Source organism: Erpetoichthys calabaricus, chromosome 1 (genome assembly GCF_900747795.2).
Source record: "Erpetoichthys calabaricus chromosome 1, fErpCal1.3, whole genome shotgun sequence".
In the NCBI taxonomy this organism is placed as follows: domain Eukaryota; kingdom Metazoa; phylum Chordata; class Cladistia; order Polypteriformes; family Polypteridae; genus Erpetoichthys; species Erpetoichthys calabaricus.
In genome coordinates, this window is record NC_041394.2 from 290,767,859 (window position 1) to 290,795,065 (window position 27,207).

Genomic DNA, 27,207 nt, shown 5'->3' on the forward strand with positions numbered 1-27,207 from the left:
CAACAGATATATGGTCTCCTGACCAATTCAAATTTTCAGCTTTTAAATGGACAGTAAAAACTATGGATAAAAAAAAAAATCACCATTACAATCCCGTTTCTCAGAAAAACAGAGGATACAATCTTTAGAAATTTATTATGCCACAAATTTTCTTTCTTTTGAAGTGGCTCTATAAAGGGTGCAAACTTAGTTATATCTTAAAATACAGAACTTGTATAAAGCATTTAATTAGCAATCTAATTCATGAGAGGCAAAAAACAGTGGTTAAGTAAAAAAAAAAAAAAAAAAAGGTAAAAATCTAATTAACACATGCTTTAATATTTAAACAGCTACACAATATTTCCACCAAAATCTGAGCAATACTTGCTTTTTTTAAATAAGTAAAAATAAATTATTTCAAAATAGAAAACAGTTGCAACACTGAATGTATGACATAAAATATTAGATGTTGAAAATAATGTTGATAAGAATATTACTAGGTCCTTCAAATTATACAAATAGTAAACTTAAAGAAATAATCTTACCTGTTTAATTTTACTAATTATAATCTGTGGGAGCTTTAATCTGAGTTGTTCGGTCTTCTTAAAGGATGAGGGAAACCCACTTAAAAATGCCAGATTTTGCATTAGTACCACACCAGGAGCGTCTTTATCAGAAGTCTAAAAAAATATAAAACTTTCAAGTTAACCAAAATGATCTATGACTATTAATATAATAAATGAAGTATAAAAGGTAATCATCTAAAAATTTTGGCCTGCTAAACGCAATATACTATCAATATATATATATATGTTGCAATAATTTGCATTATTTGACAGTAAAACTTTCTATGATCTGCTTCTCGTAACTGAAAGAGGGCACCGTGGCAGATGTTTGCTGGCTTGCAGACCAACCACAAGCGTTACCTGGTAAGTAACCACCCATACAATCAGATTGTGATTCAGACTACGAATGCCATGAATATACATATACACACACACATATATATATATATATTTACACACACACACACATACAGTGCATCCAGAAAGTATTCAAAGCGCATCACTTTTTCCACATTTTGTTATGTTACAGCCTTATTCCAAAATGGATTAAATTCATTTTTTTCCTCAGAATTCTACACACAACACCCCATAATGACAACGTATAAAAAGTTTACTTGAGATTTTTGCAAATTTATTAAAAATAAAAAAAACTGAGAAATCACATGTACATAAGTATTCACAGCCTTTGCCATGAAGCTCAAAATTGAGCTCAGGTGCACCCTGTTTCCCCTAATCATCCTTGAGATGTTTCTGCAGCTTAATTGGAGTCCACCTGTGGTAAATTCAGTCGACTGGACATGATTTGGAAAGGCACACACCTGTCTATATAAGGTCCCACAGTTGACAGTTCACGTCAGAGCACAAACCAAGCATGAAGTCAAAGGAATTGTCTGTAGACCTCTGAGACAGGATTATCTCGAGGCACAAATCTGGGGAAGGTTACAGAAAAATTTCTGCTGCTTTGAAGGTCCCAGTGAGCACAGTGGCCTCCATCATCCATAAGTGGAAGACGTTCGAAACCACCAGGACTCTTCCTAGAGCTGGACGGCCATCTAAACTGAGCGATCAGGGGAGAAGGGCCTTAGTCAGGGAGGTGACCAAGAACCCAATGGTCACTCTGTCAGAGCTCCAGAGGTCCTCTGTGGAGAGAGGAGAACCTTCCAGAAGGACAACCATCTCTGCAGCAATCCACCAATCAGGCCTATATGGTAGAGTGGCCAGACGGAAGCCACTCCTTAGTAAAAGGCACATGGCAGCCCACCTGGAGTTTGCCAAAAGGGACCTGAAGGACTCTCAGACCATGAGAAAGAAAATTCTCTGGTCTGATGAGACAAAGATTGAACTCTTTGGTGTGAATGCCAGGCATCACGTTTGGAGGAAACCAGGCACCGCTCATCACCAGGCCAATACCATCCCTACAGTGAAGCATGGTGGTGGCAGCATCATGCTGTGGGGATGTTTTTCAGCAGCAGGGACTGGGAGACTAGTCAGGATAAAGGAAAAGATGACTGCAGCAAAGTACAGAGACATCCTGGATGAAAACCTGCTCCAGAGCGCTCTTGACCTCAGACTGGAGCGACGGTTCATCTTTCAGCAGGACAACGACCCTGAGCACACAGCCAAGATATCAAAGGAGTGGCTTCAGGACAACTCTGTGAATGTCCTTGAGTGGCCCAGCTAGAGCCCAGACTTGAATCCGATTGAACATCTCTGGAGAGATCTTAAAATGGCTGTGCACTGACGCTTCCCATCCAACCTGTTGGAGCTTGAGAGGTGCTGCAAACAGGAATGGGTGAAACTGGCCAAGGATAGGTGTGCCAAGCTTGTGGCATCATATTCAAAAAGACTTGAGGCTGTAATTGCTGCCAAAGGTGCATCGACAAAGTATTGAGCAAAGGCTGTGAATACTTAAGTACATGTGATTTCTCAGTTTTTTTTATTTTTAATAAATTTGCAAAAACCTCAAGTAAACTTTTTTCATGTTGTTATTATGGGGTGTTGTGTGTAGAATTCTGAGGAAAAAAAAAGAAATTTAATCCATTTTGGAATAAGGCTGTAACATAACAAAATGTGGAAAAAGTGATGCGCTGTGAATACTTTCCGGATGCACTGTATACACATATATACACATATACAGTAATCCCTCCTCCATCGCGGGGGTTGCGTTCCAGAGCCACCCGCGAAATAAGAAAATCCGCGAAGTAGAAACCATATGTTTATATGGTTATTTTTATATTGTCATGCTTGGGTCACAGATTTGCGCAGAAACACAGGAGGTTGTAGAGAGACAGGAACGTTATTCAAACACTGCAAACAAACATTTGCCTCTTTTTAGTTTAAAACTGTGCTCCATGACAAGACAGAGATGACAGTTCTGTCTCACAATTAAGAGAATGCAAACATATCTTCCTCTTCAAAGGAAACGGAGAGTAAAGCAAACAAATCAATAGGGCTGTTTGGCTCTTAAGTATGCGAAGCACCGCCGGTACAAAGCTGTTGAAGGCGGCAGCTCACACCCCCTCCGTCAGGAGCAGGGAGAGAGAGAGAGAAACAAAGTCAAAAATCAATACGTGCCCTTTGAGCTTTTAAGTATGCGAAGCACCGTGCAGCATACTTAAAAGCTGCACACAGAAGGTAGCAACGTGAAGATAATCTTTCAGCATTTTTAGACGAGCGTCCGTATCGTCTAGGTGTGCGAACAGCCCCCCTGCTCACACCGCCTACGTCAGGATCACAGATAGTCAGCGCAAGAGAGAGAAAGAAAAGTAAGTTGGGTAGCTTCTCAGCCATCTGCCAATAGCGTCCCTTGTATGAAATCAACTGGGCAAACCAACTGAGGAAACATGTACCAGAAATTAAAAGACCTATTGTCCGCAGAAATCCGCGAACCAGCAAAAAATCCGCGATATATATTTAAATATGCTTACATATAAAATCCGCGATAGAGTGAAGCCGCGAAAGGCGAAGCACGATATAGCGAGGGATCACTGTATACATACTTTAACAGGTTTGACCACCCTAACCCACTCTCACCTAAGAGGACTGCACCCTCCACCCATCCTTCTTCTGATACCAGCATAGGAGAGAGTTTCCCCCAACCCACAATTACAGCAGCCCATGTAAGCAGAGAGCTGAGGAGACTTTGTGCCAGCAAAGCAGTGGGTTCAGATGGGGTATCGCCACAACTGCTGAAGGCCTGTGCTTTGGAGCTGGGGAGTCCTCTACAGCGCATCTTCAACATGAGCCTGGAACAGGGGAAAGTCTCGAGGCTTTGAAAAACATCTTGCATCACCCCAGTCCCAAAGGTATCACGTCCTAGTGAGCTAAATGACTTCCGGCCTATCGCTCTGACATCACATGTGATGAAGACCATGGAGCAGCTGCTGCTTCACCACCTAAGGCCACAGATCCACCACGCCCTCAACCCTCTGCAGTTCACATAAAAGGAGAAGGTGGGAGCGGAGGATGCCATCATCTATATGCTACACCGATCCCTCTCCCACTTGGACAGAGGCACTGGTGCTGTAAGAATTATGTTTCTGGACTTCTCTAGCACCTTCAACACCATCCAACCTATGCTCCTTAGGGACAAGCTGACAGAGATGGGAGTAGATTCATACCTAGTAGCATGGATCGTGGACTATCTTAAAGACAGACCTCAGCATGTGCGTCTTGGGAACTGCAGGTCTGACATTGTGGTCAGCAACACAGGAGCGCCACAGGGGACTGTACTTTCTCAGGTCCTGTTCAGCCTATATACAGTTAGGTACATAAATATTTGGAAAGAGACAACTTTTTTTCTGATTTTGGTTCACCACCTAAGGCCACAGATGCGCTTCAGGAAGATGGGGCCTGAGTTGCCTCGAAAGCTTGCATATTGTAATCTTTTTAGTTAGCCAATAAAAGGTGTCATTTTGCTTGGCTTTTTGTTTATTTTTTAAAATTCTTCTGAACTGTAGCTGTGATATCTTTCACTTGGATGTTATAGATTGCATTGAGTAAGTAAAGCTGGAAAAAATATTGGTTTGTGTGGTTTCATTTAAGGCTGTAAAGCAAAAGACATTGGAATATTTCGAAGGGGGTGATTCTTTTCTATACCCACTGTATATATGGTTAAAAATGTGTGTATCTGCGATGTGCACATAAATTTAAAAAACAAATTATTAACAGTTTTCACTGACTTCCTTATGGTAATCACAACTCCTTAAAGATATAGAATTGTTGGACATAGGTTAGATATGAGTAGTCAAATGGAAGACCTACTGAAAGCAGACATGTGTGTCCGTAGCACTGATTTCTCCATGAACAACTATTTGCAGCCAGAGAGGGGAAAAACATGATCCCGTTCTAACATTGCTGAAGCCAACTGCAGTTCCAAATATTTATTTCAGGTGAGGTTCAGGTTTCAGGTTGTCCCTCTGAAGCTCCAGTAAACTTTCTGTGCCCATTCACCAATTAAACAGCTTGTGCACAACCCTCTTCCCAGTTCAGATATTTTACAATGTGGGTGTAACTAAAGTAACAGAGAACACATACTCAAGCCCCTGTCAAGCATTTTCTATAGTTCAAAAACAAAAAAGAAAGTCTCTAGAGCTCTGTGGCTCATGAAAACTAAAAATTTTGTCTTAATTTGTTGTACATATCGCAGCCTCGTGAAACAAAGCTGGCACATTCCCTGATAACATGCAAGTTTTCCAGCAGTTTTTTTAGTCAGGGAGACTGAATTAAAATCAGCAGACTGACTTTACCAGCATAAAATTTTCCACATTTGTACCATGAATTCATTGGATACTGTATAATGTCAATCCACAGTGCATCCGGAAAGTATTCACAACGCATCATATTTGAGGTTTTCGCAAATTTATTAAAAATAAAAAAACAGAGAAATCACATGTACATAAGTATTCACAGCCTTTGCTCAATACTTTGTCGATGCACCTTTGGCAGCAATTACAGCCTCAAGTCTTTTTGAATATGATGCCACAAGCTTGGCACACCTATCCTTGGCCAGTTTCACCCATTCCTCTTTGCAGCACCTCTCAAGCTCCAACAGGTTGGATGGGAAGCGTCAGTGCACGGCCATTTTAAGATCTCTCCAGAGATGTTCAATCGGATTCAAGTCTGGGCTCTAGCTGGGCCACTCAAGGACATTCACAGAGTTGTCCTGAAGCCACTCCTTTGATATCTTGGCTGTGTGCTTAGGGTCGTTGTCCTGCTGAAAGATGAACCGTCACCCCAGTCTGAGGTCAAGAGCACTCTGGAGCAGGTTTTTATCCAGGATGTCTCTGTACATTGCTGCAGTAATCTTTCCCTTTATCCTGACTAGTCTCCCAGTCCCTGCCGCTGAAAAACATCCCCACAGCATGATGCTGCCACCACCATGCTTCACTGTAGGGATGGTATTGGCCTGGTGATGAGCCTTGCCTGGTTTCCTCCAAACGTGATGCCTGGCATTCACACCAAAGAGTTCAATCTTTGCCTCATCAGACCAGAGAATTTTCTTTCTCATGGTCTGAGAGTCCTTCAGGTGCCTTTTGGCAAACTCCAGGTGGGCTGCCATGTGCCTTTAACTAAGGAATGGCTTCCGTCTGGCCACTCTACCATACAAGCCTGATTGGTGGATTGCTGCAGAGATGGTTGTCCTTCTGGAAGGTTCTCCTCTGTCCACAGAGGACCTCTGGAGCTCTGACAGAGTGACCATTGGGTTCTTGGTCACCTCCCTGACTAAGGCCCTTCTCCCCCGATTGCTCAGTTTAGATGGCCGGCCAGCTCTAGGAAGAGTCCTGGTGGTTTTGAACTTCTTCCACTTACGGATAATGGAGGCCACTGTGCTCATTGGGACCTTCAAAGCAGCAGAAATTTTTCTGTAACCTTCCCCAGATATGTGCCTCGAGACAATCCTGTCTCAGAGGTCTACAGACAATTCCTTTGACTTCATGCTTGGTTTGTGCTCTGACATGAACTGTCAACTGTGGGACCTTATATAGACAGGTGTGTGCCTTTCCAAATCATGTCCAATCAACTGAATTTACCACAGGTGGACTCCAATTAAGCTGCACAAACATCTCAAGGATGATCAGGGGAAACAAGATGCACCTAAGCTCAATTTTGAGCTTCATGGCAAAGGCTGTGAATACTTATGTACATGTGCTTTCTCAATTTTTTTATTTTTAATAAATTTGCAAAAACCTCAAACGTTTTTCACGTTTTCATTATGGGGTGTTGTGTGTAGAATTCTGAGGAAAAAAATTAATTTAATCCATTTTGGAATAAGGCTGTAACATAACAAAATGTGGAAAAAGTGATGCGCTGGGGTTGTGTGCACATTGTAAATAGTGGAATATGAATAAACGTGTGCTGGGTTTTGTACCTACGGTGTCTGCCTGTCTTTGTCCGGGCCACTTTCCACAATCCTCTTTAATAAAACCCCTGTGTGCGTCCATGTGTCCGTGTGTGTGTGTCTTCTGGTGATGTGCGCATGCGCGGGCACTCTTTAATAAAGGACATCATTGCTGGGGAGAGTGCTGATTGGGTAGTCGCGGCCAAGGTGGAAGTACAGGGAAGGGCGAATTGAGTAGCAGAGTCACTGGCCTCTAGCAGATGCTTCAAAGGCCGCCTGACGTGTCACACAAGACAGAGAGGGCAGGACCTATAAAATATCGCGTGGCCGATCCAATCAGATTTCGGTAAATGAGGTAAGCAACATCTCCTGGAAGAACGGTCAGCTCAGCAAGTAAACATCAACAAAAGAAAGGCTGAAAGACAAAGAAAAATACGAGCAAATAGATCGATTTAAAAAAAAGAAAATGAGCGTCAGAAAAATGCTAAAAGAGAAAGACTCAGAAGAGCAAATAGATCTATAGAAGAACAGGAAAATGAGCGTCAGAAAAATGCCAAAACACACAGAGCTAAAGCTAAAATAAAGAGAGGCAGGATAAGAGATCTTCAAACAGATACAACACATCAACAGCCACAGAGGAGAGGATAAATGTAATATTAATTATACTTACTGTATTGTCATATACGTTTCTATTTTATTTTTATTATTATTTTACATTTAATATAGACTGTACCTACTAATGTTTATGCACTACTGTTCTAGCGCCCGTTATTGTAACGGGCTTAATGTCTAGTATATATATATTGATCAAAGGGTGAATGAGAACTTCAGTGGTTGCTTGGGTCCTGATATTAGCTGTGCCATGCTGAGCAAACAATATTCGCTCTACCAGGTAGAAACATAAATTTTGAATCCAGGCATTTATACTTCTTTGTTGGGTTTGTTAGGCAGAACTTTTATCTATGTAGACTTCATGACAACAGATACCTCTGTACAGGACTGCACAGAAAGCTATTTTAGAGATGCCAATTAAAGTAGCATGGATATCTTTCAGATGTAGTAGGCCATGGATGAAACCTCATTCGCTTGCTTTATTCTTAGCTAACTTCGAAAAAATGTATTTCTATTTATCAAATTTCTTTTAAAAGACCATCCATATAGAAATTTGCAATGAATTGTCTCAGTGAAACATTAGTTTTTAAATAAACTTTACACTGAATATCTGATATTTTTGGCTTGAAAAATAAAAATGCAAATTTAAATTTTTCACCTCTATTCATATGTGCACAATACTGCTGGCAATGTCTATTAAAGTGTGTAAGGAAATAACTTAATACTAACCAAGTACCCTCTTGAAGCGGAGTGCTTTTTGTTTTCATTGGACACAGATGTATGTGCTTCAGATGCTAAAAAAAAGGGATAAAAATTAATTACTCTAAAGCAATAATAGGGAATATATATACTTTGGTCCAAATAAGGACTGAAATTATTTTCCATAAATATTAAAGATTATATATTTATTCTGAAATCTACATATGAAGACATATTTCTTAAGAAACAAAGCTAGTAAAACCATGACTGTTAGAAGGAAAAAGTGCTTCTTTCCATGTTACTGATAATGTTCCCATTGTTCTTAGGCACCAAATTAAAACACATGTATTTATTATTAATATACTTAATTTAATATATTTCTACCACTGTGGCAGGAATTCTACGGACATTTTAAAAATGATCTAAATCAAAATGTAAAGTAACATTTCTTTTCAAAGTAAAATATCTGTAATATCCCCAATTACAAATATACATGAAATAAATATCAGTGTTTGATGTGACACAATTCTGCATTACTGGATGCTATATGGAATTCAGGAATATTTAACTGCACTAAGTAATACAACAGAGTGCTCAGAAATGTCTGGTAGTGAAGCAGAAAAAATAAAGATTGTATCATTGTTGGAGCAACGTTCAGAATTGTAAGTTAGCATCATCATGAGAAAACATACAAAAAAAAAATTCATTTTATTCAAAATCTATTAAACAGCACATATGAGCTCAGTAAAGATACAGTGAATCAAAGATATACATTTAAAAAAATTAAACAGCAATGTAGGACAGACTGGCATTACCAAATTTCCTGGTTGACCAACCAAGACCATGGCTTAGCAAGCCATTGCCAGACACTCTTTATGTATGAGTTTCTTTTGGACTGGGCCTCTTTTTGCAATGCAGCCTCTGCAACTAATTTGATAAAATGATCAATCACCAAGTTACACCTCAGATCTTCTAATGGTACCAGTTAAACATTCAGCTCAAACAAGGGTCTGTAACTAAATGATGTGTAAAACTGAGAAAACTGCACCAATTGTCAATCAAAAAAATAGGCTTATATTTACTCAAGAAAAGAAATGGGAAGACATCTACTCTTGCCTTTAAAACCCCCTAACTCACTGATTCCTCCATCAAACTCACTGTTTGGCCTGGCCATAACTTCTTCTCTGTACAGCAGGAATCCCTAAGCCTAGGGTGTGGCATAAGGCAAGCGCACTCCCTTCCACTTCAAAAGGTAACCTGTGCTGGACTGGAAAAATGGAAGACTTTCCATAAAAGGAGTTGGATATGGGGTGCCATTAGTCCCAGCCTTGCTAAGATAGCAGGTGTCTGAGACAATGGTAACCGTTTGCAAGGCCAAGTGTTCGAATTATTGAAAATGGTAACTGATTGATCACTAGGGGCCCAGAAGACATGATTTTGCTAGCATAACAGGACCAACACAGTGTGTCTGAAACTCAAAGGGAAACTGCTGTATCTCTCACAACCAGAAGGTGCGACCAAGGTAAAGAAGGAGACAAGCTCCTGAAACACAGAAAAACTTCCACTTGTATGGAGAAATCCAATCAGGAAAGGGACAAAGCAAGGCTTACATCAGACCATAAGTACACACACTTTGATTAAGAGAACTATTAATGGTGGCTGGTATGCCAATCCTGCCACCAACCCCCAAGTTTTTCCCTGCAGGTTGGAGGGCCTACATGCAGGGATGGATGCAGATTAACATCATACCCAGGGCAGACAGGACTGTCCAAATATTCCACTCCAGCTATACAAAGAAAACTAGAGGTGTTGGAATCTTAATTCACAAAACAATTTCATTTGTAGTTATCAGATGTAGTACCAGATCCTGAAGGGTGATATGCGATGGTTATGGGTAACTTATTTAATTGTAAAGTGATTTTGATAAATATCTATGCACCCAATATGGATGGTAGAGACTACATCCAAAAGGTATTTGCATCCATTCCTAACTTGAACACTCACAAAATTATAATGGCCGGGGACTTTAATTGTGGATAGGTCTTCAGGTACATGGGTGACAACATCCAACATTGCCAAAATAATCACACAGTTTTTTATTGATCATAACTTATCTGACCCATGGAAATTACTAAATCCATACTCGCATCACTATGCCCCATATACTCATCTTGCAGCAGACGTGTTAACTTCCTGACATTAGCTGACGAGAACTGTACAGAATTTATATACAAGCAAATAGATTTTTTAGAGAAAAATTAATCCTCTGAGGTTTCTGCAGGAATACTCTGGGAAACTCTTAAGACATTTTTAAGGAGGCCAGATTATCTCATAACTTTCCCACAAAAATAAATCGGAAACCAAAAAGGCCCTAGAGTTAATCAGTGAAATTACAGTTCAGTTACAGATCAAGAACACGCCAGGTCTCCAAATTAGGTACTTTTTAGGAAAAGGCAGTCTTTGCAATTAGAACTCAACCTCTTAACAACAAAAGAAATAGAACAACTCATTTTTAAATTGCTACATCATTACTATGAACATGGAAAGAAGGCTAAGAAGATCTTAGCGCAACAAATCCATAAGCAGGGAATTCGTAATGCAATATCAGTAATCACCAACACAGACAGAGATAAGAATCATTGGCCGTGAAAATATAATGCACATATTTAGAGACTACTATAAGTCTTTATATTCTACTCAGTTTAAAGAACACAAGACAATCTAATGCGTTTTTAGATATATTGCAGACACCACAGCTAGATACACTAAGTGCAGAGGAATTGGACAAACCTCTGACACTATCAGAATTACTAGATGCTATAAATTCACTTTAGAGTGGGAAAGCACCAGGTCCTGATGGATATCCTTCTGAATTTTACAAAAAAAAAAAAGTTCAATTAAGTTAGCTCCCCTCTTATTAGCAAAATTTATAAAAGTCACAGACAAAACAACCATACTTCAAACTTTTCACCAACCATTAATTACTGTTTTTTAATAAGGGCTTATTACAATGGGCATCATACAGACCAATCTCACTTCTTAAAAAATGATGTTAAGATACTCTCTAAAGCCTTGGCTAGAAGGATCGAGAAAGTACTCCAGTAATATCACAAGGCCAAACTGGATTTATTAAAGGTAGACATTTGGCTTCCAATCTTCAACGCCTATTTAATGTAATACAGTGGTGTGAAAAACTATTTGCCCCCTTCCTGATTTCTTATTCTTTTGCATGTTTGTCACACAAAATGTTTCTGATCATCAAACACATTTAACCATTAGTCAAATATAACACAAGTAAACACAAAATGCAGTTTTTAAATGATGGTTTTTATTATTTAGGGAGAAAAAAAATCCAAACCTACATGGCCCTGTGTGAAAAAGTAATTGCCCCCTTGTTAAAAAATAACCTAACTGTGGTGTATCACACCTGAGTTCAATTTCCGTAGCCACCCCCAGGCCTGATATCACTGCCACATCTGTTTCAATCAAGAAATCACTTAAATAGGAGCTGCCTGACACAGAGAAGTAGACCAAAAGCACCTCAAAAGCTAGACATCATGCCAAGATCCAAAGAAATTCAGGAACAAATGAGAACAGAAGTAATTGAGATCTATCAGTCTGGTAAAGGTTATAAAGCCATTTCTAAAGCTTTGGGACTCCAGCGAACCACAGTGAGAGCCATTATCCACAAATGGCAAAAACATGGAACAGTGGTGAACCTTCCCAGGAGTGGCCGGCCGACCAAAATTACCCCAAGAGCGCAGAGACGACTCATCCGAGAGGTCACAAAAGACCCCAGGACAACGTCTAAAGAACTGCAGGCCTCACTTGCCTCAATTAAGGTCAGTGTTCACGACTCCACCATAAGAAAGAGACTGGGCAAAAACGGCCTGCATGGCAGATTTCCAAGACGCAAACCACTGTTAAGCAAAAAGAACATTAGGGCTCGTCTCAATTTTGCTAAGAAACATCTCAATGATTGCCAAGACTTTTGGGAAAATACCTTGTGGACTGATGAGTCAAAAGTTGAACTTTTTGGAAGGCAAATGTTCCGTTACATCTGGCGTAAAAGGAACACAGCATTTCAGAAAAAGAACATCATACCAACAGTAAAATATGGTGGTGGTAGTGTGATGGTCTGGGGTTGTTTTGCTGCTTCAGGACCTGGAAGGCTTGCTGTGATAGATGGAACCATGAATTCTACTGTCTACCAAAAAAACCTGAAGGAGAATGTCCGGCCATCTGTTCGTCAACTCAAGCTGAAGCGATCTTGGGTGCTGCAACAGGACAATGACCCAAAACACACCAGCAAATCCACCTCTGAATGGCTGAAGAAAAACAAAATGAAGACTTTGGAGTGGCCTAGTCAAAGTCCTGACCTGAATCCAATTGAGATGCTATGGCATGACCTTAAAAAGGCGGTTCATGCTAGAAAACCCTCAAATAAAGCTGAATTACAACAATTTTGCAAAGATGAGTGGGCCAAAATTCCTCCAGAGCGCTGTAAAAGACTCATTGCAAGTTATCGCAAACGCTTGATTGCAGTTATTGCTGCTAAGGGTGGCCCAACCAGTTATTAGGTTCAGGGGGCAATTACTTTTTCACACAGGGCCATGTAGGTTTGGATTTTTTTTTCTCCCTAAATAATAAAAACCACCATTTACAAACTGCATTTTGTGTTTACGTGTGTTATATTTGACTAATGGTTAAATGTGTTTGATGATCAGAAACATTTTGTGTGACAAACATGCAAAAGAATAAGAAATCAGGAAGGGGGCAAATAGTTTTTCACACCACTGTATATTCACCCATAAAGTCTAGCACTCTGGAGATTATATTATCTTTAGAAGCAGAAAAAGTGTTTGATATGGTTGAATGAAATTACCTGTTCACCACTTTGCATAAATTTGGGTTTGGTCCCAATATATATACATGGATCAAACTACTGTGTACTAGTCCAGAAGCTTCAGATTGTATTAACAATATTATTTCAGACTACTTCAAACTAGAATGGGGTACTAGACAAGGATGCCCCTTGTCACCACTACTATTTGCAGTCGCCATTGAGCCATTGGCTTTCACTTTCGAAATGCATCAGAGATAAAGGGGATTTTCAGAGAAGGACTTGAACAGAAAATATCAATACAGGTTCCAACAGCCCCAAATGTACTAGCAGAATTTCAAAAAATATCTGGATTCAAAATCTATTTGAACAAAAGTGTGTTTTTTCTCCATTAATTCTCTAGCAAACAACATTAGATTGGACACCTCCTTTTTTATCATTGCAGATCAGTTTAAATACCCAGGGGTCAACATTACAAGTAAATATAAAACTCTTTTTCCACTAAATGTTGCTGTTTTTATGGAAAAAATTACACAAGACGTGCATAGATGGACTACCCCCCATCTTACTTTAGCAGGGAGAATTAACATTCAAGTTCAAATCAACTTGTGAAGCATGTACTGGTACAATGCATTGCCGCACCCACCACATGACGAAACAGCTCAGGATCCCAGTTGGCAACCCCAAAGGCAGACACGCGGTCCAGTCCCAACCTCCGGAAATGACCCTCTATCTGCTGCAGCCAGGTGTTATGTGGGCGACCACTTGGCCTGGTCCAGCCACCCGGGTCCCCAACAATGAGGATCCTACAAGCTGGATAACCATCAGGGAATCGTGCCACATAGCCATAATGTTGTAACTGACTCTCCCTCACAATGCAGGTAATGTGCATCATTCGGGACTCCATTAGCAACTGCTCATTCGACACAAAGTCAAACCAACAGTTCCCAAGGATTTTCTGGAGAGACCGTACCAAAGGAGTCCAGTCTTCGTCTCAGGTCACTGGATAGCATCCATGTCTCGCAACCATATAGCAAGACAGGAAGCACCAGGCCTTTAAAGACTTGGACCTTCGCCATTTTGAACAGATATCCGGAGCGCCACACACCCCTTTCCAGCAACCTCATGACTCCCCCATGCTCTCCCAATCTGTCTACTGACTTCATAGGAAGAGTCACCAGAGACATGAATATCACTGCCAAGGTAAGTAAACCTCACAACAAGGTCGACACTCTCTCCGCAGACAGACACACTGCTGATGGCTATGCCCAACAGGTCATTAAAGGGGCCTGGATCTTGGATTTTATCCAGGACACTCGCAAACCCAGACACTCAGTCTCCTCGCTCAGTCTCCGATTAGCGCCTACACCTTGACTCCGCGAAGATCACAGCATCGTCAGATCCGTGAATCTTTCTTCACCAACAGATGCCCCACAGCCGTTGGACCACACGACCTTGCCCAACACCCAGTCCATACCAGCATTGAACAGAGTAGGAGCAAGAACACACCCTGATAAATTCCAGAATCAACTGGGAAAAGCACAGAGGTTCTGCCTCTATTCTGCACAGCACTCACAGTACCAGTGTACAGGCCGCTCATGATATACAGCAACCTCGAGGGGATCCTGTCATCCCTCAGGACATCCCACAGGGCAGCTCAATCAACGGAGTCGAACGCTTTACGAAAATCGACAAAGGTTACAAAAGAAACTCTGCCGATATTCGCGTTTGCGCTCCATGAAAACCCTCAGTGCCAGGATGCAGTCGATGGTAGACTTCTTAGGCGTAAAACCAGACTGTTCCAGTCACTGCTAGGTGAGCAAGTGATCACGGATCCTATTGAGGACGACCCTAGCAAGGAACTTACATGGCACCAAGAGCAGTGTTATCCCACTGTATTTACCCCAATCCAGGCGATTACCATCCCCTTTCCAGATAGGGACGACAAGTCCCATTTTCCAGTCAGTTGGGATGATGCCAGTCGCCCAAATGGAAGCAAAGATTACTTGCAATGCCAGGAGGACAGCCTTACCACCAGCCTGGAGAAGTTCACCCCAGATACCACAGATCCCTGCAGCCTTGCCTCCCCCCAGCTGGTTCACCACCTGTGCAATCTCAGTGAGATTGGGTGGTTCACAGCTAATTGGAGGATCAGCCTCAAGAATCGTGGACCCAGATATACAATGTCCTAGCCAGGGGATCAGCTTTGAACAGCTGCTCGAAGTATCCAATCCAGTGGATCACAACTGCAGTTTCATCCATAAGGACCATTCCATCAGCCGCACTGACTGCTTCACAAAATGGGGACTTCTGTAGACCCTGAAGTTTTGAAAGAGCCTCTAGCGTCTACCCACGAGGATGTGATTGATCTCCTTCATCGCACCACCAGTATTAGAGTACCAAGTCCAACGATGCGGCTCAGGGCGCTGGAACCAGGATCCAGTGATTCGCAGCCCCTGACCTTTTGCAAAGTTAAGGAACATGGAGCCACTTTCACCATGGTCACCAGACCCATGGGGACAGAGATAATCCTCATAGCCAGCCCTGTCAGCACCAGTGGCTGCACTGAAGCCACCCATGACCAAAGGAATGTCATCTCGTGGGCACCCATCAACCACCGAGCGAAGCTGCAAATAAAATGTCTCCCTCACCGAGATATCACTCACCGCGGTTGGAGCATACGCAGAGACAACAGACAAGGCACCCAGGGGAGTGCCATAATCCAAGTTTCATAATACACTCATTGAAAGGAGTGACATCAGACACCATCAGAAGAAGCAACAGCTACTTCCCGTGTATGACCAGACCAATTAAAGATGTATCCGTCTACAGAGATCTGGCCAGTCCCAGGTCTGCACACCTCAGAGAGTGCCGCCACTGAAATGCGGAGTTTACGCAGCTCCTCCAACAGCAGAGGAAGATGATCATCATGCAGGAGAGACAAGACGTTCCCTGCGCCTACTTGGGTGGGCCGCCTCAAATTGGGACACCAGTTCTGATCCCCAACAAACCTGACCCCACTGGCTCTCCAACGGTTTCGACTCTTCCAGGGATGGGGCTCCTACTTCAAAACATCCCCATATACATTAACGAATTATTTTTTTAAGAAATTAGATTCAATCATAACCTAATTTATTTGTAATTTGAAAAACCCACGCATTCAAAAGGCGATCCTACAATGATCTAAATCAGAAGGCGGCATGGTTCTACGTAATTTTCAGTTTCATTACTGGGAGGAAAACATACAAGCTTTAAAAACCTAGACAATTACATAAACAAATGAACACAGACTAGCTTGGTCTGCAACAGAAATGAAATCCTGCAGTATTACTTTATATTCTTTGCTTCGTACACCAATAAATACAAGATATTATCAATAAAATAACAATCCAATTGTCCTTCATTCACTCAGAATATGGAACCAATGTAGGAAGTACTTCAAGTCAGAGGATATTTTATCTGTGGAACCTCTACATGATTTACACCCTCTCGAACTTACACAGTTTAAGGCTTGGAAAATTAATGGGATTAAATCATATACAGTATAGATTTGAATAAAAATAATGTCTTTGCATCCTATGAACAATTACACTCCAAATTCAGTCTCCCATCAACACAATTTTTCCACTACTTCCAAAATAAAAACTTTTTAAAATCTGCCCAATTTTCCTCACCTCCCACCTATTTATATTCCAGAAGAGATATTGATCAGTCTTGGGGACAATATATAAAAACAATTTAAAGTCCCTTCCTTTTACAGATCCCAGAGTACAGTAGGAAAAGGATCTCTCACTCAACATTTCATAAACGGAGTGGAAGATAGCAATGCACAGAATTCACTCTACCTCCATATGTGCAAAGAATTCAATTATTCGACTTAAAATGTTTTATCAAGCACATTTATCTTGCTTAAAATTGTCCAAAATGTTTCCAGTGCAACATCCAACCTGTGAAAGTTGCAATCGAGCTCCAGCTTCACTAAGCCATATGTTTTGGATGTGTACCAAATTAACATCATTCAGGATAAAACATTTTAAGTAGTAGACAGCCTAGGTCTCCTACTAACCCATTAACAACTGTGTCTGGTGTACTCCCAGATGGAGAAGGACAAACAAACTGTAATTGCCTTTACTTCATTACTAGCACGTAGACCTATGTTGCTCAACTAGAAGATTCCTAACCCACCTCTTTCAAGTCAGGGGTTACTGATGTTATATACTATTTGAAATTGGAAAAAATCAAATTCTCACCTAGAGGATCTGTTGAAAATTTTTTTAAAACTTGGCAGGAACTAATCAATAACAGTTTAGAATAAGCATTTATATTGGGAGAAAAGACTCCTTTCTTTCTTTACTACTCTCAACAGTTTTACTCTGGCTGTTGACCTTCCTCATTTTCTCATAGGAGGGGGTTGATTTGAATTTAGTTTTGTATGGAATGTTATATGCTTTTAATAAATTCAATGAAATAAAAGATAAACAAAAAAATTAATTGCAGAGAGGAAAAAAACTGACAACTGTGTATATAGCCCTAACAACAATTCAGTCTCTTTTGAGACAGTGGACTCGATGCTTGAAAGGAATTTGCCTACAGACTCTATAGTCCTACTGAAAGACTTGTACTTCTCACTCACATGGAGAAAGACAGACAAGCACTTGAATTTCATTATTGCCTGTTCTGAAAGAGAAGGGCAAGTTGTTGTTGGATTTCTATGCTTATCATTGATTTTCTAAAATAAACACAATTTCAATCACAAACTGGCTCGTAATTAAACCTGGTGTCACTTTGGGTCAAATTTCAGTAATCACCTTTGTAGTTGTGTCACTGATCCGAGGAAATATTGTATGCATACTTGGGTGAACACAGGTATTGTTATCGGCTTGGCAAACAAGGGCATCTGCATCAGTGGTTGAAGAAGAGGTTTTAGCATCTCCTAATGTCTGGTTGTGGTTCTTTTCTAGAAAAGAATGGCTTGTTCCTAGCATGTAGTGACTGATCAACTTCCCCAATTGGACATAATCCAGTAGCTCAGGTTTCATAAGTGAGGATAGAGGTGTTTGTGAGATTGACTAATAAATTAAGTTTTGTTAACTAATCCAAGTAATACGTTGCTAATTTTGCACTTATAAGTATTTTCAGAACAAAATTATTATTTGCTGTTATTGTCTTAATGCTGTGCTGTACATCTGTTTTTGCAATGAAATGTAAATTGTACATGCATTATATGGAAATGTCTCTGGATGGCTTAATAATTAATGATACCACTTCATAGTTCCAGGAGCCAGAGTCAGAATCCCATGCTGGCTACTGTTTATGTGAAGATTTACCGATTTGTTCTTTTTCTCTACATATCTTAGCTTTCCTTCCATGTTTAAAAAATCTTGTGTGTTAGATTAATTGACTACTCTTACAGGGCCTGTTAAGAATAAGTGTAAGTTACCGTATATGTGCATATTTTGCCTACAAAATGGCACATTAGCCATGTTTGATCCTTACACTGTGCCCAGCAATGCAGTGATTTCCTAATGCCCTAACTTTTATAAAACAGGATTTTGGAAGTACTTGTACAAAACAAGAGAACAAAAGTTGATTATGGTTCATCAGATTTATCCACTTTCTATGTAATCTGGTCAGTTTACTTGTCCATGCCCATAGTGACTGAAAAATACATCCTTCAAAAGCATAAAGTATCACTTATTAAAACGAGGGACAAAGGAAAAAAAGATGTATAATTAAACAACGAATACTGACATGAAAACATTAAAGTGGCTGGAAAAGTTGCCAAGTACATTTGGAATTAAAACAAGGCATTATCAGGAACAACAGAATATGTCAAATAAAGGTGATACAAACTACTTTTGTCGTCTTTCCAAGATTTTCACTACTTTGAATTTATATGAAGAAGACACTTTCTTTTTACTACTAGGACTAAAACAGAAATAGCTTGTGAAATGTATTACTTTTAAATGCTAAACAATCAAATAATATATTCTGAACCACTTACGTTGGATCATGTTTTGCTTTCACTTAAGACATGCAGTTTACTCTTAAAAAATTATTAATAAAGCAACCTAAAAAAAAAATCACCACCATACCTTTATTCTGAGTGTCAAACATAAGTACAGTAATATTAACAGAGGGATTCTTGGGCTTTGCAACATGGATCATCTGTTTTGCTGACTTAAAGGAGTGTAAATAGGATGGTAATTCTTTTATTGTGATATTAGCTGGGATTGCTGGATCAAGTACAAGCATTGGAACCTTGATGCAGTGTGACAAAAGGCATTCAGGCTTCTCACTTTAAAATAAAAGAACAGACGGATAGAGTAAAAATCATGAAAACACATCTACAAAGATGCAAAAACAGATTTATTCTTTAAAAAAAAGCTTAATCTCTAACTCAAATGACAAAGCAAATGATAGAATTAATACATACATCAAAAGTAACCAGCATAAAAACACCACTTAATTCTAAAACTAATTTATATTTACAGCAATGAATAAGATGTAAACCAAGTACAACATAAAAAAATAAAATATGAATGAATGTAGCATTTTAGTTTTACCTGCTATTTTAATCAGCTTTATACTGAAGTAAATGGCATGAAAATGTTTTGCTTGGTAAAATCATATTACAGTAAAGCTTCGATTATCCGTTAGGGGTCAGGACCAATGCCGTGACAGATTAAGAGAAAAGATAGATAACAGAATAGCTACTTTAAAAATGATGTACTGTAGATTAGCGAATAGTCAAATTTATTTTCAAAACAAAATATAAAATAGTATTAACAAAATGAATCAGTTCATACAATATTGTAACGACCACCATAATAAGGAACTACAACTCGGATGTGCTGGAGTTTTCTATGTTTTACTTTGGAGTCTTTGTTCCGTAACAAATGGTGCCCTGTTTTATACTCCATTATCTGGATTACAGAGCACACCTCCAAAACAACAAAAGAAAGCTTTCCCTACCAATTACTTTATCTCCTGCCAATCATGCTCCTTTTATCTCTATACTATACTGCAAACACTCCTGCTTATTGCCTCCTAACTCTAATAACAGAATTTAAAAATAAAATTACAACACAGGAGAACATTAATACAGAAAAATACTACCGTCAGTGGTTTCCATTTTCAACACTTTTTCAATTTTGTCGGCATCACGCTTTATATCACTCACTGATGTTCTTCCTACTCTGTAAATTGAAGTTGTACTTGCAACATTTTTGCCGTTTTTTAAATGTTCAATAATTTCAGTTTTTCTGACAATTCCAACACCACATGCTTACGTTTATCAGAAATAACAATGTATAATAGATTTTTTATAACAAAAGAGAAAAGCTGCAAAACGCTATTAAAACTGGAGGTACGTAACAGACACTGTGATTTTAAAATGTGTCCTGACAAGTGCAACTGGGGAAAGAACACTACGCGCTAGCACAAGGGAGAGTTGTTCAAACGTGCATAGCTCACAGCGTACCGTACAGTAGTAGTAGTAGTAGTATAGTAACTGGTAGGTGCTGGGGTGCCAATTTTTTTTTTAGCCCTGACAGTTAACAGAGACTGAAGGTTAATTGAGTGATGAATAATCGAGTGTTTACTGTATATTAAAAAACTGTGACCAATGAAAACTTAAAACTTCTTTTCTGTATAGGAATATGGGCCTGCAATTTTCCAATATTATAGAGATTTAACAGCATCTCTCGGGAAGCGTAAGCATCTGGCTAACTCATCTATTCATTTTACCTGGGATATTTCTATCTCACCCAAAAAATAATCTCTAGATTTTCAATTATTTTTTCTCTCCAATGTAAAGCTACTCTTATAATATTTAGTTTTATTCTAATATCAAAGGTCTTGGCATCAGCCAAATTCTTCAACAGAACTACTATCTTTTTTTTAAAATGTACAATGTATTTGTTAGGTTGAGTTGTCGTGATACAGATATTTCCAACTTTGATACAATACTTAGAAAAGTACTGATATTGAAAAACATTCAACACCAAAGATACGTTAGACCAGGTGAGGCAGACATGAGAGATCAATTTTTTTTATTTATTTCAATAATTTAAAAAAAATAAAACAAAACATCCCACTTCTGAAGACTTTACAATTCTGCTTGATGACACAACATAACTGTTATGGAGGGAAACTACCTGAGTAAATGTTCAAGAACAACACAACATGTACAGAAAGGGGATAAGTACATTTGTTTTAAGGGTTTTTAAATGTCTTTGTATGGAGTTCATGACTGCCCAAAAACAAACTATTATTGTTATCATTGATATTTTACTATGCTTACATCATACTTGCACATTTCTTTGTTAATAACATTTTGTTAGAGAATTTAATGCTTGTTAGAGTACAGTATACAGATCAATACTTTTGATAGTAATTGCTTTACTACATTTGAATAAATAGCTGTGCTATTAATCTACATCTGACAGAAATGCTGTAAGAACCTAATTTTATCTATCCTGACATTATCTATCTTGACACAAGTAGCCAAGTCCATAAACAGAAATGGAGATTGTTACAAAGAAAAAATTGACTTTCTCATATTATTCAGAATATCAGAGAATATTGTTTAAAGAATATTGTTTTTTCCCTTTTTAATTCACGTTATTGAGGAATGTGTTGGTGTATCAATAATTTTCAAGTACCAACTTAAGAATCTCAAGTAAGATGAATAATGATCTTTTCACATAACAATGTATATTTAAATCTTAAATATTTAAACATTAATCTTTCAGTATTTTAATAGATGGTGTTGTTTGTACAATTATGCAAACAGATATTACAGAGGTGATTAAAGACTATTTTGGAGTAAGATGTTTATATATCTTTCACATAGAGTCAACACTTAAAACAATTATTTCCAGTGATCTAATTGAATTGCTCAGGGTAATATCAAATGGACCAAGATTACGTAATTATAAACTCAGTGATTTCCAACACTATATAGTCGGCATGTCAGCTGATTTTGCTCAGCTAAGAGAATCCTAATGCACTGAACATAATGCAAAGTGAAAGCAACATGTTATGTTAAATATTATAACAAAATGCCTTTCTTTTCTTAGAATTTGGCAATAATAAATCTTTGTTATTATTGTTATTCTAAAGCAAATTTGCCACACTCCTACCACTAATTAACCACTAGTTTTTTAAGTTATGTGAGGAACTATTTTATTATGGGCCTTTTATATATAGTTCTCAGAACTGGGATAGGTGGGGTTGATGACTCAGTGTATTTTAATTCCCTCACTGAAATGTTGCACTGATTGTATTTCTGATTATGTCTTCCATAATGTACTGTGAGTTTTATAGCTTTACATGTCTGAATGCTAAATTATAACTTTAACTAGAAGGCATATACAGTATTACGGAAGTTCATAAAATATTGCATGACACAATTAAAAAGAAAGTAGTTAAATCACACTATCAAAGAGTACATTTCTTAAGTAAATTTACTTTGCAATAAAAAGTAACACTATCCCATTACCCTGAAATGGATAAGCAGGTTAGATAGCAATAGATTGACAGTTATATATTAATTTATGGCTTTCACATACATGCATCTGAAAAATGTATATTTGCTTAGTGAAAGAAAATTATAATAAATATTATTACTTTCCAAATAAATTACAGATGCATGGTAACATTCCTTGGAAAGGAATACAAGAATAGCCTATTTTTCATAACATTTTTCTGACTGTATTAACACTCAGACAATATACTGTATATTTGGTAATATTACACTATCCCAGTAAATTTATAAAATTTTGATCCCATACCTCACACAAGAAAGATTTGTTCATAACATGGATACATGGCTCAAAGAATGTGTAGTTTTTAATCCTAATTAAACTTGAAATGCCATAATAAATTGTGAATGGTCTAACTTTTAGCTTTGACCACTGTTATAAATTTAGACTTATTTCTGTTGTATTTTAAACGTCAAGCACTCTATCCTTTAAAGCATATTTTCATGTTCTGACGCAAATTAAAAAGACCTTGATCACTATAAAACCTTAAGGAAAACGTTTGTGATATAAAATAAAAAAACATTCCTGATCAATCTAAAATCAAATACTTCAGTTATAATTAAGGTTAAAGTTAAAACAACTTACCTTGCTTTTGGCAGTTCTGTAGTATTCTTCCCCAACAGCTCCCTACAAAAAAATGCATGAATACATGAAAATACTCATATTATGATAATCCTAGAAATCCAAACAAAGTATATGTTTTATTATATTCATTATGTTAGAAAAATCATTTATCTCCAAGAGAACTGTAAAGGGCAGATTTTTGGCTGTTTTTTTTTTGTAGGTATCAGTATTCACTTGAGACTCTTTCCATCAGTAAGTACCAGATGGGACTGCCATAAATTTTGCATATACTGATCTTCCATATTTGTTAATTAATAGCCTAAAATGAATTAAATTGTGTCAATCATCAATCTGCACACAGTACACCTTAATAAAAAAGTAAAACGAACTTATTACAAATCCTTATAAATGTATAGTATTGACACCTTTTGGTGTGACACTAAAATTGAGTGATGTGGTATCCCATTACCTCTGACCATTATTGAGATGCTTTTACAATTTGATTGAAATTCAATTGTGTTAAATTCACCTAATTTAACCTGATGTGGAAAGGCACACACTTGCCTTTATAGGGAACCATACAGCCATGTGAAAAAATAAGCAAATCCTATGAAATGTGAACAGACCAAGGTCTAATCTACATTTAAACAGTTATCTATAAATAAAGGTGATAAAACAAATAGCATGACTCATTTAAATGTTGTAGTCCATTATATTTTTTAAATGAACATATATGCACATTTCACAAGTGGAAGAATTAAGATTATTTATATTTTTCAATACCTTATATACCTAAAAAATTAGAATAAGATGCACCAACTCAGGAGTGCATTCAGGTCAAGTGTGTGAATATCCTCGAGTGGTGCAGCCAGAGCCCAGACTTGAAACCAACTAAACTTCACTGGAAAGACCTGAAAACAGACATACTTCAATGGTCCCCATCAAATCTGGCAGTGCCAGCTAGCTGGAGCTTTATTTAGCTTTTTACAGTAGCTAGATATGGATAGTAGCTAGATGGATGGATAGATGGACACACACACACACACTACGGTCTGAACGCACACCAGATAAACTAAAAAGTAAGATAATTAAAAAGAAACAAAAAACTTCTGACTTGGCAGTTAGTCAGAGTGAGGCATTATGATGGTGTATTGCCATTGGTAAAAAGGAGCCCCAGTAGCATTTCTTGAAACCAAAAATGCAGGTGTGCCAAGCATCATACCCTAGAAGAGGTACTGAGTAAATTGTTCAAATACAAATGTACTTGTGATATTTCAGGTGTTTTTTTTATTTTTTATTTTTTTTTTTTTTTTTGAAAGGAGTTATAAACATTTGTAGAAACAAGTTTGTTTTTTTTTCCTTTTTAATTATGCTATTATGTGCAGACTGATAATTGACAAAATTAATTTAAAACATTTTGGTAAATTGCTGTTAAATATAAAAAAACAAGGAAAAAGCAAAACACTTGTAATGCTTTCTAAATGCACAGTATTTGTCCCCAGGGGACAAAAAGCTCCTTAAATAAAAAATATAAATAGACAAATAAATATATATATACACACAATATGGTCTGAACACCAATTCTTTTTAATAAAATTTGATGAACCAGAGATCAAAAGCTGTATTATTATATACTAATTAAATAACAATGGTATGCTTCTACTGTTTTCACTTTCATCCCATTAGGGCCAACGAGGCATAGACTCAAGAATCAGTTTACTTTGTACACATATTTCAGTCAGATATTGTGTTGTAATTTTGCTTGATTTGTAAAGCAAATCTTGAAAGTATAAGCAGTTATTGGTGCAATAACAAATAAAGATTAAGTGATGGATGGCCTAGAAGTAACACTTAGTGTACATTGAATGAGAAGCCATGATTTATTCATGTTTTAGTAAACGCTAACAAATTGCAGACAACTGAAATGGTTATAAAACATCTCATTAAAGGCAGCTCAGGTATTACAAAGCTTCGAATGTTTGTTAGTCATCTTAAATGCCATATTTTACCATGAATAAAAATGAAGTCTAAATGATATCTCATAGTAGCTATACAGAAGTTCAAAATGTTTGCAGCAAGCATGCTTGGCACACTACCTCATAGCCCTTTGTTCTTCTTTCATCTGTTCCTTTAAAGCTCTGAGCTCTTTAATTAAATCCATATCAGTACCATTTACCCAAGTATAGACTACGTCTATTGGCATGGGTAGACATAACCTAAAAGCAAAGAAAAAAGGGATAAAGAATGAAAAATATTCAAAACCTTTTGCACTAAAATGAGAGAAAAAATATGGGAATATAGTGTTACATAACACATTGCAATCTTTTATTACATTTTTTGCTTATATCATAAGAAACTTTTTACAAACCCAACTTTAGAATTGTCAGGCCAGTCGAGAGATACAACGGAGTGTCTCTAGGTCTTTTCTCACTGAGCAGCATGTAGAAAATACCATTCCCACATCCTGTGACAATAGCCCTGTGGGGATGTTAACTACATGTCCAAACCACCTCACCTCGCTTCTCTCACCCACAATCAGCAGCTCCATATCTTAATGTTGTCCCATAAAGCTTAGTTTATCACTCAACCATGGACAATGAGCCCAGCATCCCTGTGCAGGAACCTAATTTCATCCAATAGCTTTGGTAATTTTATTTTTTCAGGCTACCCAGAGCTTGAGTCCACAGATGAGGTTTGGGTATGGAGAATAACTGGTAAATCAAAAGCTTCACCCAAGGACTTGGAAACCTTACAATAATATTAAATATAACATTCTCAACGCTTAATCTAATCTAATTCAGAGTTGGAAATGGGCTAGATCACATTTTCATTCTTAAGTACAGTATCTTCAAGGCCTCCGCCGATCAGGCTTTTTCAGGGCCAATAACAATCATCAATACCATGTTAATGGTTTGGCTGACTCTGATAACAATTCTGAATTTTTTTTTCTTTTAATTTTTTCTTTTCACACTAAGCTCCTGCCCAAACAGGGTGCAGATAAACCTTATGTTCTATATTAAAACATTAACTATGGCATTTGTAGAATTAAACTATATACCACAGATGTTAACCTGTTAATTTTTATTAGTAAAATGGAATTCTATATTTTTAAGTGACCATAAGAATACTAATATTTAAAAACTCCTTTAAAATACAAAATTTAAACTAATAAAATATGTACAGAAAATAATCATCCATAATATTCATGGATGTAAAGAAAATAAAATGCTTCTCATAACTACAAACTGTCATATTGCTTAATTTTTATTGCAATGTACTTATCTGAAACAAAGCTTAATTTTAAGAGAAGTCATTTCACCTTTTTTGTCTAACAAATGATCAAATACCAAATATATGTAAAAATATATATTATCACTCATTGATTCAGCTAATTGACATTGGCAGTTAATTTAAACACTACTTAAATGTAAATGCACATGCACATTTGGGTTTTAATCATTTACTGCACTACCACTTTTTGCTGTTAAAACATATTTACTAAATTTAAATAGTAAGTGCACCAGCTAAGTCAAATTGGGGAGAATGCTCTGGTACCGTGCATTGCAGCACCCACTACACAACGAAACAACTCGGGATCCCAATTTGCAACCCCCCCAGGCAGACACGCAGTCCAGTTCCACCCTCCGGAAATGACCCTCTATCTGCCACAGCCAGGTGTTACGTGGGCGACCCCTTGGTCTGGTCCAGCCACTCGGTTCCTCAACAATGAGGATCTTACGAGCTGGATCACCCTCGGGGAAACACGTCACATGACCGTAGTGCTGTAACTGACACTCCCTCACAATGCAGGTAATGTGCCTCATTCGGGACTCCATGAGCAACCACTCATTCAACACAAAGTCAAACCAACGGAACCCAAGGATTTTCCGGAGAGACACAGTACCAAAGGAGTCCAGTTTTCATCTCGTTCACTGGATAGCGTCCATGACTCGCAACCATAGTAGCAAGACAGGAAGCACCAGGACTCTAAAGACTTGGACCTTTGTCCTTTTGCAAAGATATCGGGAGCACCACACACCCCTTTCCAGCGACCTC

At 38.0% G+C, this 27,207-nt stretch overlaps 1 protein-coding gene across 1 annotated transcript in view; it reads right to left on the minus strand.

The window, feature by feature from the left end:
• Nucleotides 1-27,207, minus strand: part of gnptab (N-acetylglucosamine-1-phosphate transferase subunits alpha and beta) — a 123,056-nt gene that overhangs the window by 80,998 nt on the left and 14,851 nt on the right. Inside the window, exons 3-7 of the mRNA XM_028816454.2 lie at nucleotides 25,248-25,367; nucleotides 23,173-23,214; nucleotides 19,135-19,337; nucleotides 8,227-8,291; nucleotides 525-659 (exon numbers count right to left, since the gene is read on the minus strand). Of these exons, the coding sequence (XP_028672287.2) occupies nucleotides 525-659; nucleotides 8,227-8,291; nucleotides 19,135-19,337; nucleotides 23,173-23,214; nucleotides 25,248-25,367 (565 nt within the window). The remainder of the gene's footprint in view (nucleotides 1-524; nucleotides 660-8,226; nucleotides 8,292-19,134; nucleotides 19,338-23,172; nucleotides 23,215-25,247; nucleotides 25,368-27,207) is intronic.